The sequence below is a fragment of the Cydia fagiglandana genome, chromosome 13 (assembly GCF_963556715.1).
Source record: "Cydia fagiglandana chromosome 13, ilCydFagi1.1, whole genome shotgun sequence".
NCBI lineage: Eukaryota > Metazoa > Arthropoda > Insecta > Lepidoptera > Tortricidae > Cydia > Cydia fagiglandana.
Window position 1 is genome coordinate 17,538,573 of NC_085944.1, and position 15,637 is coordinate 17,554,209.

At 39.2% G+C, this 15,637-nt stretch overlaps 2 protein-coding genes across 2 annotated transcripts in view; one reads left to right on the top strand and one right to left on the bottom strand.

Moving 5' to 3' along the window:
• Positions 1–1,415: 1,415 nt before the first annotated feature.
• Positions 1,416–11,151, bottom strand: LOC134670408 (splicing factor 3B subunit 4). The gene is made up of 7 exons (XM_063528253.1): positions 11,026–11,151; positions 10,620–10,703; positions 10,114–10,211; positions 9,456–9,632; positions 7,944–8,128; positions 2,135–2,337; positions 1,416–1,651 (listed from the first exon to the last, which is right to left on the bottom strand). Exons 1-7 carry the CDS (start codon positions 11,057–11,059, stop codon positions 1,437–1,439), a joined length of 996 nt encoding a protein of 331 aa, XP_063384323.1. The 5' UTR covers positions 11,060–11,151; the 3' UTR covers positions 1,416–1,436.
• A 268-nt stretch (positions 11,152–11,419) lies between these two features.
• The window catches only part of LOC134670420 (F-box/LRR-repeat protein 4), a 40,318-nt gene continuing 36,100 nt past the window's right edge, over positions 11,420–15,637 (top strand). The window contains exons 1-4 of the mRNA XM_063528268.1: positions 11,420–11,760; positions 12,454–12,547; positions 13,531–13,723; positions 14,496–14,653. Coding sequence (XP_063384338.1) covers positions 11,539–11,760; positions 12,454–12,547; positions 13,531–13,723; positions 14,496–14,653 — 667 coding nt within the window. The 5' untranslated portion in view covers positions 11,420–11,538. The remainder of the gene's footprint in view (positions 11,761–12,453; positions 12,548–13,530; positions 13,724–14,495; positions 14,654–15,637) is intronic.

Sequence of the window (15,637 nt, forward strand, 5' to 3'; positions counted from 1 at the left end):
TTTGTAAGTAGGTAATAGGTACATAGATAAAAGAGCTATCAATCTACCTGCGATGCGTGGGCGTAGACGTGCACGTTTGTGTTGTAATACATAAAACTTTATGAGGAACGGCACACCGCTTGCGTGTACGGCTCCAATATAGGTATTAGCGTTAGCGCACTATACTATACTATAGAGTTAAGAATTACGATCAGATTCGAAATTTATAACAATTAGACATTACAATATATTTCATTGTGAAAAAAAAATGTAGGTAACCTAACATTGTTTAATAAGAGACCAAAATAAGTCACTAATCTTACCAAAGTGCCTTAACGGCCTAAAAAGCACTTGCGTAGGAATATATACCTACCTCGTAAATCTGTACAAAATTGCTAAGCCAAAACATCGTAGGCGTAAAGTGTCTATATAAATCTTCACCTCAGTAAGTTTTAAGGTACCTAAAGAGTGTTTTCACATTGTCCGATCCGATATCGGATGTAGGATCCTACCTCCGCGTAGTCAGGCCGCCCCCGGCCGCCGTCTTTAAATAGCGCTCTCGCACACTACAACAAGCATTATGCTTACACATACTCATATATTTTATTGCATTTCATGTGTACAGAGGATCTTAGGGCTAAGTACAGTTTCAACATGAACCCTGCGAGGGTATAGCAACATATTTAAAACTAATTAAAATTAAACTAGAACATTTAGTTCTCACTTAAAAACTCTTGGATACAGTAATATGCTTTGCTAATTAAATGTCGCTTTATTTGCACTTTAAATCTATTTATGTTTGTTTCTACCTGTATGGACTTTGGAATTTTATTATAAATATTGACTGACATGGCAAATGGACCATACACACACAAACAAATATTATCGGTCCGGCGGCTGGCGGGCTCTGACAGGGCAGGATTTATCGGAAGCGCCTTTCCGATATCGGATGTCGGAAAGCGTCTATGGCATAAACAGCTGCAGGAGAGTGCTATTGGCCATTAAGTCCGTTTTTTTGCGTTATTAATCCTTTTTTAGTTATAATGATTTATTAAATGCATAAATAAATACAGAGAAACATATATTTTACATTTTACTTCCTTCCGACATCCGATTATATCGCATCGGACAATGTGAAAACAACCTATTTAAGGGTGTGGGTGTTCCCATATCGGCCGTTATAAAAGGACCCCGCAGCAAACATAGGGAAAAAGTGGTTTCAGTTAAATCTCACGAAATTTTAGTATGATGTTAATTTGGCTCTCCTGATAATTTTTTTGTATGAGCATAACTCTCTCAGAAGTATACTTTCAGAAATAAACCACTGAAACCACTTTTTCCCTATGTTTGCTGCGGGGTCCTTTTACACAACATCGTGTGAGGGACAACAAGATAGTTTTGATAGTGTTTAAAACTGATACCGAATAAAAGTCAAGTTACAATAGAAAATTTATTGACTAATAATTATAGTTAGGGTCGGGGGGGTGGTGCGGGAAGTGCGGGAAGGGCGGCGGGCCGCGCGGCGGGAACTGCGGGCGGAAGGCGGGCGGCGGCGGGCGCCAGGGCGGCGGCGGGGGGCGCGCGCCGGGCGGCGGCGGGGGGCCGAAGCCCGGCCCGAACGGCGGCGGCGGGAAGTGGTGGAACGGCGGCGGGCCCGGCGGCGGCGGCGGACCTGCAACACATTTCATTCTTTAAGTGTTCCAAATCAAAACCTTCATACTGGTACGCCCCAGCTCGGCGGGCTGGTCGACGTCACCTTCTCGTAACACATGAGGCCCTGGTACTTGCTCCGCGCTAAATTCAATTATTAGACAGTCGTTTTCTTGATTTTAGCCACCGTAGCCTATGGAGACTAACGAGCCACGTTAAATGGTTTTCGTAGTCTATGGATGTTGCTATATTAAGGGTGTCACATGCGCGTTTCTGTCTTATAAAGCAATCGGACTATGGTTTTGTTTCGTACTCTTGATCGCGGCGAGCTGTGATTGGTCAATTTCATTATAGTTGACTAAACTGTATCGAAATGAATATTATAGTTGAGTTGGGAGCCCATACATTAAAAATACCCAATTGCAGTTTGGTATAAGAAATCTTAATTCAAGAATTACAGTCGACGAGTAGAAAAAGTACATATTCTCCATTATTTTTAGGTCACCTGGAGGCGCCATCGGCGGCGGCGGCGGCGCGGCCATCGGCAGCGGCGGCGGCGGCCTCTGCAGCGGCGGCCCGGGCGGCGGCATGGGCGACGGCGGCGGCGGCGGCGCCATGAGCACGGGGCCCAGCAGCGTCGGCGGCGCGTCCGCGAACAGCTGGTGAGGCCGGTCGGCGTGCGACAACGGGTTCTGGGCCGCGAGTAATCTGATATGAAGGAGTAAATTAGTACTTATCTCAAAAAACAAGAATTCGAATTCAATCAATTTGAAACAAGATACAGAGAGTAGACGCTATCTCATGCAACATACGACTTGACAAGTAGTTCAATAAATAAATAAAAAATTATATAAATATTAACGGACATCCTTACACAAATTGACTAAACCCCACGGTAAGTTCAACAAGGCTTGTGTTGTGGGTACTCAGACAAAAATATCCATAATATACAAATACATAGAAAACACCCATAAAAAAGAAACAAATATCTGTGCTCATTGCAAATAAATTGCCTTATAGGACTTGAATTTGAACTAGGATTTGAACCCAGAACCATCGGCTTCATAGGCGGTGTCACTACGCACTAAGTTGTTGGGCTAGCCACTCAGGTTGTAAAATTAGATAGGCACTGTCATTTTACTTAAAAAATACTTTTATTTAAAAAATTCTATTGTTATAATTAGTAGAAGTTCTAAGGTCCCGTTTTCTAAGGGGACCTTGCACTTTGGAGACAAAGCAAACCGCTTGGAACAGATGTTCCTGGGGGTGATCTGAGCCGATTAAGCCCGGTTGCCAAGAGGTTCCCCCCAGCAGGTGGGCAGGGGAGGGGGGGGGGGGGGGGGAAATTGCCTCCGGCGCGCCTCACTCTAAGCTTTATATCTGCATACATCTCGCAACTATATCAAGTTTGGTGTCTTTTTCGTGTAATACGAGGATGAAGAATTCATTTCTGTGCCTAAATTTTTACTCACCCATACAAAAAAATCGAGAAATTCAAAAATCAAAAAAAATCTTCTCACTTTTTTTTTCGAAAATCCTCCACAAAATTAAAACTATGAGGATTATCTCTAGAAAAAAAATACATGTGAATAGCCCAGTTATCATACTATATAGAATAGTAAACATGTCAAACATTTTTTTTTATAATTCTGTAAAAAAAAATGTTTTGTGTCGCGCGGCGTACCGTGCTGAAGTAGGTACCTACTCGCATTTAGTTTAGGCACGCGTTCGCTTTAAAACTTTATTCTACATACGCAGGTAGGTACAGAAAGTAAATATTTAAAAAAAAGGGGATTAAAATACGATATATCTGAATATTGGATTATCCTATGCAGAATGAGTTGTCTACCTACTATACAGGGGGGCTACCGCCAATACCAAAAATCGTCAATTGCGGGCAAAAACGACAGCTATAACACGTTTTCTTACCGCGAAGACAGCCGTCATCGAGCGGCCCGTTCGAAAGACGATTATGGATCGAATATCGTTCCATAGACCTACCGCGAAACGGAATTTTCGGAGTTTTTGACAGCACGAAATTCGTAAAGAACTGTCAAAACACACGTTACCTCAAGAGCTAACGTTGTTATTTCGTTTATCACAGTGCTGCCAGATAACTCACCTTTCAGCTTTTTATTCCGTTTTTGTGGCAGTGAATCCGCCCAGTACTTTGCAATTATTTTGAATGTCCTCAGTTTTTGAGGACTGCTGCGGGATTATTAAATAGATATTTGGGGATTATGCTCGATCAACTCGCGGTTTCAAAGCAGTGCTCTTATTTTTTCAATTTCATGACCTGGCAATTTCACAACTGTCATAATCATGTATCATGCCGTTCGTGTATCTTATTAGTATAGTTGATTGTGCTGTGCTGAGTGAAATTGTACTGTTTGTTTGTGAATAACAGAAATGTTTATGTCGCAAGAGAACCGGGCTGAAGAAACCCGGCAACAAGCCGCTCGTATAGGTGCCTAATGCGGGAAAAATTCCGCTAAGTGAAAATTCTGGACGCGGAGTTTGTAAATACCACGCGGCATATTTCCACCTCCACGACGGAATAGCTGTAGGACCCTGTTCGATAAGGTATACGTTTTAGATTCAAAACATTTAACATTCACAATAAAAGGTCTAAAACATTGTAAGATGTATGTTTCAAATTTTCAAAGTTCTAACTTCATGGGAAGCTTTGCAGTGTCTGTCAGTATCTAATTAATATAATATATTTGTGTACCTATCATACAGAAGATATTAATTTAATAATATAAATATAAATGTTATGGGACAATCTTACCCAAATTGACAAAGCCCCACAATAAGCTCAAGAAAGTTTGTGTTGTGATATAATATATAATAGATACACACATGGAAAACACAGACCCATGACTCAGAAACAGATCTGTGCTCATCACATAAATAAATATTGCCGGGATTCAAACGGATGACCATGACTTCATTACAGTGTTACTAAGTCAGGTCTGTCATCAAGTTATTTAAATTAGATTTTATTATAAGAGGATTAAGTTACTTACATTATAATCACTTTTTCACGCCACTGTTCGGAAATGTGGCAATAGATGGTCTAAAACCAAGCTGGAAAGTAGGCAATAGCTGTAGCACCTGAAGCACCACTACTACAATGTTTCATTGTTGTCATCATCTGTCATTGGTGACAGTTCGCTACAGCAATGAGTATCATTTAAAACATAAAAATCAATAAAAGGTCTTTTTTTGCGCAACTTTTTCCTTCAAAAATAAAATTAGGTTATTTATAGAACGAATTTCTTGTTTAAAAAAAAAAGAAATATCAAAACCATTCACTTCATTTTTTTTTAACAATTATCCATTCAGTTCACGCTTAAGGCGTTTTTTACTTTTGTAGCTGTTTGTGGTTTTATTAGCAAAAACGCTTCTAATTTTAGAGTCGGTTTGAAGCAAATAAGAGAAAAACGCCTCTTAAAAGTGGTAAAAAAAGGCGGGATCTGAAAATACTTACTGAATTGGATAGTGTAAATTATGTTTGACTAAAAAATATAAGAAACGCGTATCTACGCTCGCTATAAAAATGAGTTCTTCTAGTGAAGAAAATGATATTCAAAAGCCCCCTCCAGACTATGCGCGTGAATCGCGGGCGAAGCCGCGAATGCGAGTGTGGAGTCGATTTCGCTGTCTGCGAAAATCGACGCCACACTCGCGTTCGCGGCTTCGCCCGCGATTCACGCGCATAGTCTGGAGGGGGCTTTACGCCTACCGAAATTCAAGAGACAGTACAGGCAGTGGCTAGTAATTTGCTACCAGAGAAATCGCGGGCTAGTACTTATAGTTATGCAAATGTTTTCTTATTTCCTCGCAGTAGTCGTGAAAAGCACTATGTAATGCCTCGGCCGGAAACGCTAAAGATGGACTCACTCGTCCATCTTTTAGCGATTTTCCGTCCTCTCCTACAATGTACTATTAACTCCGTCCTTTTAAATTAAGACTGCTGTTGAAATTAACAGCGGTGACTTTTACTAATATTTTGTTATAAACTTAAATAGATGTCGTATTAAAGAAAAAGTGGTAAAGCTAATGATTCTGTTTTTTCTTTAATTCATTACATGTGACAACTATTTAAGTTTGTAATTTATATGCAGTAGTGTAACTACTTAAAAAACAAATCAAAATATTTAATCAAAACAATTTGAGTTGTTCGCAGATTTGTGTACTTCTTCGTTCTTTCTGCATTTAAACTTTTATGGCAGGCAGATTATTAAGATGAAGTGTAAATCTTGTAATGTAAAAATCTAAATGTTATACCTGAATTGTGTAAACTTTGAAAACTTTTGGCTGTGGCGGTGAACAATTATTTCATGACACGACAGGCGTGCCTTACACCATAGAATATGATGGCACGCCTGTCGTGTCATGCGCCACACGTTGAAATCATTGATGACACGCCTGTCGTGCCATCCGCACCGAATCGGTTAAAAACGTACCTATGATAAATAATTTTACAAGGTTAGCTAGGTTATTTCTTACTCTTGTATGTGCAAATAAACATAGTCAATTAGTCAATAATATGTAAATGACATTAGAGTGAGAGCAAGATAAGTATGCAGCGGTTTTTATAGCATAGACATGCAAGCGTATTTTAAACTTCAAACTTCTATGAAATTATGAATTTAAATAACATTTGCACGTATGTGCTATAAAAATTGCTTAATATCTTGGTCTGACTAAATCTTTTCGAATGTAGACAATAAGGGAGGAGGAGGAAGCTTCTGCCCATTAGCCGCCTGTTTGTGAATGTGTTTGAAGTACCATACGTGGGAAATATAACCCTTAACCCTTGGGTGGGATGTGAAGTGTCATGCACACTTAACGTTAGGTTCGTTCATTTCATTCACATTGGTCAATTCTATGGATTCGAAAGACGTAAGCCGAAACGAAAGAGTTTCGCGGTAAGGACGAGTTGGTTCGTTCGGAATGATTTACGTGCGGATGGCACTCGATCGTTCGATTTTCACGGTTGCAGCCCAGTGCAGTGGCGCTCGCGCTCTCTGACAGTTGGAGGGAGGGGGTAGGTAAGCGAACGTGGGCGCGGACCTATGTGCATGCAGTGGCAATTGCGAAAAATAGATAAATATCTTAATTTAATCTGATTTTTTTTGTAACCTAACCTAACCTAACCATTTTAATTTTATCACATTTATAATAACTATACTGGCAAAAGTTTGCCCAACATCTTTATTTATATATTTAATTTATATTTGTATATAATATATATCACTTCCAGAAGTAATTTGTTAATGTAATCTACAATCAGAAGAATAACAACTTATCAGAAATCATCTAAACATACTTAAAAATCCTAAAAGCTGCATACCGCTCTTACAATGCAGGTACGCCGCGCGACAAAAAACATTTTTTTTACAGATTTATAAAGGAAAAATGTTTGACATGATTACTATTCTATATAGTATGATAACTGGGCTATTCGCAGGTATTTTTTTTCTAGAGATAATCCTTATAGTTTTAATTTTGTAGAGGATTTTCGAAAAAAAAAGTGAGAAGATTTTTTTTGATTTTTGAATTTTTCGATTTTTTTGTATGGGTGAGTAAAAATTTAGGCACAGAAATGAATTCTTCATCCTCGTATTACACGAAAAAGACACCAAACTTGATATAGTTGCGAGATGTATGCAGATATAAAGCTTAGAGTGAGGCGCGCCGGAGGCAATTTTCCCCCCCTCCCCTGCCCACCTGCTGGGGGGAACCTCTTGGCAACCGGGCTTAATCGGCTCAGATCACCCCCAGGAACACCTGTTTCAAGCGGTTTGCTTTGTCTCCAAAATGCAAGGTGGTGGACCTTAGAACACCGACTAAATTGTATAGCAAGTGTTATTGGTATACCTACTGTAACCGTTCTTGTGGTATTAATAATAAATAAATAAGAGAAAATTATGAGAAGACATCGGCCAAATTTCGAACAGAGTTAAAATCTCACCTCTCAGCAGCCGAGCCGTGCCTCTCGCGTTTGACATCCTTTTTGAAAGCGTACGACACAGATATAGGTCTGTTGCAGAAGTACTGGTTGTTCATGGCCTCTATAGCCGCGTCGGAGGCCTCGAATGGCGCAAAGTTATACCTTCTCAATTTATATAAAATCTCACCTCTCAGCGGCCGAGCCGTGCCTCTCGCCTTTGACATCCTTTTTGAACGCGTACGACACAGAAATAGGTCTGTGCAGAGGTATTGGTTGTTCATGGCCTCTATAGCCGCGTCGGAGGCCTCGAATGGCGCGAAGTTATACCTTCTGAATTTATATAAAATCTCACCTCTCAGCGGCCGACCCGTGCCTCTCGCCTTTGACATCCTTTTTGAACGCGTACGACACAGATATAGGTCTGTTGCAGAGGTACTGGTTGTTCATGGCCTCTATAGCCGCGTCGGAGGCCTCGAAAGAGGCGAAGTTTATGAACGCGAACGCTTTTGAGTTGCCCGTCTCTGGGTCGCGCATCACCTAAAACACAGAACATAGCAGTATTCATATCATTTGAAAAAGTTGCATTTCTTTTGTATCGTTAAATTTTGTAACAAATAAAAATCAACTCTATTCCCTGCGCTAAAGGTTCAAATTACAGTGACAAATTTTGGGATTTTAATTTGTATGGCTGGGCTTGAATTCATTGCGGTGAGGATACTCAATAAACGTCTAACACATTTACGATTCGCTGACGATATAGCGCTGTTTAGTGAAACTCCTGAAGAACTAGAAAAAATGCTTCAAAATTTAGCCAAAGAAAGCAATAAAGTAGGACTGGGAATGAATACTGATAAAACTAAAATAATGACCAACCACAACCAAACCCCGATTGCTGTAGAAGGACACACAATAGAATACGTCAAGAATTACATATACCTCGGAAAACAAATATCGTTCGACGCCAACAGACACGAAAACGAAGTAGATAGGAGAATAAACACAACATGGAAAAAGTATTGGTCACAGAAAGAAATCCTCAAAGGAAATTACAGTCTGAACCTCAAGAAGATCATTATGGATTCATGTATCTTACCGTCCTTAACTTACGGAAGTCAGACTTGGACATTTACTAATAAGATCAAAAATAAAATCCTATCATGCCAGCACGCCATGGAAAGAAGCATCCTGAAATTGAGAAGAATAGACAAAACACGAAATGCAGACATACGCAACAAAACAAAAATCAAAGATGCACTAGAACACGCCATGACACTGAAATGGAAGTGGGCAGGCCACATAGCAAGATACCAGGATAACAGATGGACATTGCAAACAACGAAGTGGCTTGGCCCCACAGGAAAAAGACGACATGGACGACAAAAGGCAAGATGGGTCGACGATGTTGTAAAAACAGCTGGTAAAAACTGGATGACCACAGCCCAAGACAGACAAACATGGAACAAGATGGAGGAGGCTTTCTACCCTATAGGGGCCATACAATAATTCGATACACATAAATATTTCAAATATGTAACTGTATGGATAAATAAAGCTATAATAATAATAATGGCTGGGCCTTAGGAGGTTATGACAGAAGTGACACAGAGGGTAGATCCGTCCTTGCGACGGTGACGTCGCCACTGCCTGTCGTGAGCATAAAAAAATATTTTTAAAGAAATAGGAATGTTTCTGCCTAGAAACCAAAGTAAAGGACACTCCACACTAGTATATCCCGAGCGTACACTAGTATATCCCGAGCGTCTGGTCGACGTAACGTTGGCGCAACACTATTGTCCATAGCGCTGACTACACGCCAACGTTCGAAAAATGCTAGTGTGTGATGGCCCTAATAAGCAGACAATACCTTTGGCGTTTGTAGAATGACCCCAAAAGCAGAGAAGGTGTCGTAGAGCAATTTCTCATCCACCTCCGGGTCCAAGTTACCGATGAACACATTGGCACCCACATCAAGGTTCTTCTGATGCGCCGACGCTTTATTTACTCTCACTGGCTTGCCATAGAGTTTTATCATGTTCATAACCTGTAAAAGAAAATTAATTTGCATTATATCTTCGAAAACCGGATAGCTATACTTTTCTAACCAACACAAGTGTCAAAATGACAGAGGACATATTATTATAAAGGGCTTGTTAAACTTAACAAGTGATACAAAAGCAAATACACATACATTTCTCTCAAGTTCGAAACCAAAACCCTGGAATACTGCCGCCACATATTTCAGCCTTAAGGAACCAACATATTTAAACGGGTCACTCAAGTATTTTAAGTAAATATTCGCTTGACATGTTTGACTCCATACCGAGGACTGTCAACAAGAGCTTGCATTGGCGGACCAGCGCTGAACAGCTGGTTTGGGGTAGGTTGATCTGTGTGAGATTGTCCCTGTTATGTCATTAGATGGGTAGCTGCTGAAGGTAGTATGGAAATAAATGAGTTTTACTTCTCACTCAATGGCATTGTATCTTTTAATATTTATTTCCTTTATTTATATAACATCTTACCTTAATAGCATAGTCAGCATCTTCCTCCCCCATAAACTCCACAAAGCCATATCCTTGATGTGTCTGTGTGACGCGGTCTTTGGGCATGTGCACATTCACTGTAACACATGATAACAGGGTCTTACATTCATTTGGGTGGAATTCTTACACTACATAAAGTGGCCAGCTAAAAATTGGCATACAGGAGATAAATAAAATATTCAATGGACAATTTTCATTTAATACTTTTTGACTCCTTGTACAATCAATAACCAGATCTAGGTGCATACAATGGTTGTTTCTGAGAACTGAAGCCTACGGCGAACCACATTCGACATGTAGCCTCTTTGTTGTACTTGCAAATTTGTACATAAGTGTGACTGAGAGGCAACACGTAAAACGTGGTTCATGGTAGGCCCACTGTATACCCACAACTTTAGCCTTAGCTTCAACATTTCATGGGCACTGGTGCCACTGGGGTAGCAAATTATCAAAATGATCACAAGTTTAAGTATCTAAGTACTCACCAACAGGCCCTGACTGGACGAAGAGCTCCCACAGCAAGCTCTCCGAGACTCTATCATCGAGTCCTCCAACGTATATTGTTGCATCTGAAATACATGTAAATAATTATAATGTGTACTTGGATGCAAAAAAAGATCTCTATCTCTAATAAAAGTTAACAAGTAAACCTTATTTTATTTTAGACGTCAAGTGGGCATGTTTTAAAGTGTGCCCTTGGTGGCTAAGCATAATGTAAAAGATGAATTTCGCCTGAAATAATCTATTAGCCCAATTTTTATGCTTAAAGTAACTTACTAACATAACCTAAATGAACCTCTACAATCAACACATAATTAAGGGTATCATTTATAATTTGAATTAGTCTATTGTAAAACAATGTAAAGTTTTACTAATAATTAGCGTGCTTACCTTGATTTCTTTCTGCAATTGGCCCTGCTGCCATTTTATTATGACATTAAAATCGGCGTCTGATGCAGCCGCCATATAGCGCGACGACGTGCGTGACGTTTACTTGACGTTTGCTTTTTCTACAAAAAATTAGACGTTCAGAAATTGAAACATTTTGTTTAAAAAATATAAAAGTAAAATTAACACATACATTCCTATTAATTATACGAGATTTTGAATAGCACAGGAGAAGAGAAATCGTTTTTATTGATTGGTGTTCAAAAAATACTAAAAATGTATTACATTTTCCACAAAAACTTAAATAAACAATCTACCACAGACAATTTTTACTTTTTAATCCATTGATTTTCTGTTCATAACTTGTTTACATTTTGGCGCAATCTGTGCCATTCTGTGCATTGATTAAGACGTCTGTGGCTCGCGCGGACGTTCACATTCGTCCAATAATAAAACTGTCGGTACTTTTCCGCCACAACAAATACAAAAAACGTAAACAAACAATTCTAAGTAAAAATGCAGAGTGCTTCGGATGTGATCTCGTCGTTATTCTGGTTTAAAGGCGAGGATAACGATGAACAAAAAGACCCTGATATTATAGAACAATTTGTGCAGTACGTTGAAGATTTTAGTTCTCAATACGGAAGTGAAATCAGTGTATCCTATACCGCTTTCAATCTTCGCGGTCCACCGTCGAACTTTCCGGATTATGGCGATTATCCTCAAGCTTTTGTGATGGTAAGTTCTGTAAATCAAGTTTAAAACAAACATTCCAACGACAAATTCCAACTTTTAATTAGTGCTCTTGTATTCTCGCTTTTAACGATAAAATTGCACAGGCATTCCAGATATGTAGGAAATGCGATCACGTGCCGAGTCTCACGTGAAAACTTGGATTTCTCCATAAATGAAACAGCAGTATTATTTAAATTGAAAAAAAAAAAAACATTTCTTAGCTTCTAAACAATTATTCCTACTTAAACAAGTTGAATTTGAACTATTCTTCATATTTAAAAGATTTTATAAGTTTCAAGATAAAATTTTGGTAAAAAAAAAACAATGGGTTGCACTCCGAGAGTGCCGACAGAAGTGAAAACTCAATGACTAGTCCAAAATGTCTACAGCATTAGAAAATTGAGCTTTATTGCTTAATATAAAAGTCCAGTTTTAAATAATTGACCTGATTATGATACTTATGGCTAAAGTTCTTTGGTGAATAACATTGTCCGTCAGCCATTATGTCAGCGCGTTATGCGTTACACTGTCTCGAGTTTATCATTTTTCCCCACCTCAAAAAGTGCTCAGCGCCGCTAAAGAAGTTTTCACTTCAAAAATAGCAAAATAACTTTATTGTAAAATATAATAATATCAAAAAGCATTTAGTTATCTCAAATTGTATGTATTACTAAACAAGTATTATTTCTGAATCAGAGAACTTATGGTACATGGTGGGAAGAAGCACCATCAGCTCAAGAGGACTACATGCCACAAAACAATAGGAGCATTCCGAGCCAGGATTTTGTTGGTTAGTATTTTATTATTATTAAAGTAAATTTCATGATTACCTATGTCATTTTAAACACTAGTTAGAGTAGTAAGCGGTTTCATTGCTTAACACTTGGTGCCGGGCGCCTATTTCCTGTACAAAATGAACACACATGTTCATGGCAGTGAGAATGTGTTAAGACAATTACATTTTGAGATTTAGTACAGATGTTCTACAGATGTCTAAGGGAAGTTTAAAAAAAAATTATAACATTATCGGAAATTTCAAAAAACTCATTTTACAAAAGGAAATAGATTTCTAGACAGCAATTTTGGAAACTTTCCAACTGTACATCATGTGTTACTAATGTTTTGCAATAATAATATTCTTAATTGAATAATTTCTTCTAATATCTACGAAACATTCTTCTAATACATTATGAAATGTACTTAGTGGCGGATTTGCCCTAAGCCCCCCCCCCCCCACATCTAGCGTCGGCGTCTACAAATGTATGGCCGCGCTCGACGCAACGTCGACGCAACTGCGCAGCGACGTCTTTTTCTATAGCGCTGACCAGACGCCGACAGACGCCGACGCTCGAAAGACGCTAGATGTGGGGGGCCCTAAGGCCAAGTAGGCCTGGGCCTAGGGCGCAAGATATTAGGGGCGGCAAATTGTGACAAAAAATTCACTGATGATAACAAGAAATAACTCACAAAATGTAGTCAATATGATGGGCCTAGGGCGCAAGATATTAGGGGCGGCAAATTGTGACAAAAAATTCACTGATGATAACAAGAAATAACTCACAAAATGTAGTCATTATGATGGGTGATGAGAAAGGGGCGGCTACAGGGCCTGAGGCCTAAGGGCGGCAAAGACTGCAAATCTGCCACTGAATGTACTACTTATTCATTTTACAATGTGAAGTGAATATAAACATTTAGATATATTTTTTATATTTCATATATCGATCTTTATTCACCTTGAATATCCCATTTTGTAAACTCCTCTTCCAACAGAAGTATCGTTCGAGAAAGCTGTATACCCGGTCGAGGTGTCCGTGTTCGAGACATACAATCCCGGAGCACTGGTTCGCATCTGGGCCCAGGGTCCGTCCATGTGGATGCTGCTATGGGAAGGTGAACCGGAGTATGCCGGGGATAGACCAAGGATTTTCAGTCCTCCAATAAGACAGATTGATGTATTAACGAGGTTAGTTGGAAACATTGTCATTATAATTTGAATCATATTTTCTAGACAATAAAGTTTATTATTACAATTCACTCCTCTCCTTTGTATTTGTAGGAACCTCCAATTGCAAATCCTTTTTCTAGCACTACTTTAAAATAAATATACAAAGGATTACATATAGACAAAGAGGATTGTCATGATTGCCGTCATATAGCGGCCGTCTCCATAGAAAATAGTACTCATCCTTATTTAGCCGTATTATTTTGTATGGAGACGGCCGCTATATGACGGCACCGCTACGACTATTCTAGCAAAACCGAGCTTTAGACGTAGTTTATACTAGAGATGCCCCGAATAGTGAATTTGGCCGAATAACGAATATTCGGCCCCACCTCTCGGCCGAATACCGAATATTCGGCATGAAATGTGAATGTAATAATCACAATTATTATGAAAACTGTTCGCCAACAAATCACAATGTTTGCTAACATATATTTTTATGTTGAACAGAATCAATTAATTAGTTAGAGTCAATCAAATCAGTCCCATGATAAAAATAAAATATTCTGTAATCAACAAATGCTCAAAAACGTACCATGGTATTTAACTAACTTTCAAAGAATACATTATATACCTAGTTTTTGGTTATTTTTTTTGTGTAATTTTTCTTTCTTTCTATTCGGTATTCGGCCGAATACCGAATATTCGGCAAAGTGGCCGAATAGGCCGAATACCGAATAGTTGCCGAATATTCGTGGCACTAGTTATACTCAACAAATTGTATTTCTTCCAGAGTGCTAAGACTGGAGTTCAACCACAAACTGCTGCCATACTACACAGAACTCGATGCCGTATTGTTGAAAGGGAAGGAGCCTTGCAAGTTCCAAGTTAAGAACAAACTGATGTGTCCGTCGCTGCTGCATAAAATAAATGGGCCTGTCATGGAGAAGGGTAAGAAGAATATTTAAATTTATTTTCTAGGGTTCCGTAGATGTAGATGTAGTGTAGGGACGCCCGGCCGGAAGCAGGCGGGCTGTCGATCGCTTGTCGCGTTCATTCAGCCCGGTTCCCTGGAGTTGGAGCTGCAGGTTACTGTCCCGGCGGCATTCCCACACTATTCTCCTCAAGTCTTCTTGTTTTCCTGCAGAACAGAAGGACATCTTTGAGTTCCACGTCCTTTAGTTCGTTTTCTTTTACTGTGTCTCTACCTAAAGTATTATATAGGGTTCCGTACTCAAAGGGTAAAAACGGGGCCCTATTACTAAGACTCCACTGTCCGTCTGTCTGTCAACAGCCGCATGATACCTAGACAGTTGAAAATTTCACAGATTATTTATTACTGTTGCTGCTATAGAAAACAAATACTAAAAACAAAATTAAATAAATATTTAAGTTGGGCTCCCATACAACAAACGTGATTCTTTTGCCATTTTTTGTGTAAAGGTACGGAACCCTTCGTGCGCGAGTCCGACTCGACTCATTTGAACCTTAAATTGGAATGGTAAATTAAAATTATAAATTGGCGCGTATGTGGTCGATAAATGGGTTAAGTAAACATCTTCTTCCCAAGTTTTTCATAATAAAATTTGAACGTAAAGTCCTCTATATATTTTATTAGCTTTATAGTATGTTGCGTCACCTACTGACATTGATTTATCTAATGAAGTAAGAAGATATTTCTGTGTCACCTTGATGTTATAAATAGCAGTCTGCAGTCTAATCAGCTAATCACCTTAGGACAGTAATTAGGAAATTCGGTTGGTCGAGTATTCTAAAACTGCAACATACTGGTGCGTAGATGCCAATAGTTCACGCTCTGTAGCGTCGCGTAGTTATCTCTCTATATCATTCTTCCGTATTAGTGCGAGAGAGACAGTTGCGTTTCGTTCGCTACGGAGTGTTAACGATTGGCATCTTGTCTACGCACCATGAAGT

Coding starts and splice junctions, on each gene's coding strand:
- LOC134670408 (XM_063528253.1), bottom strand. CDS start 11,059: ATGGCAGCAGGGCCAATTGCAGAAAGAAATCAAG. Junction 10,704..11,025: donor AATTGCAGAAAGAAATCAAG/GTAAGCACGCTA, acceptor CATGTATTTCAG/ATGCAACAATATACGTTGGA. Junction 1,652..2,134: donor GCCGCCGATGGCGCCTCCAG/GTGACCTAAAAA, acceptor AATGTGTTGCAG/GTCCGCCGCCGCCGCCGGGC.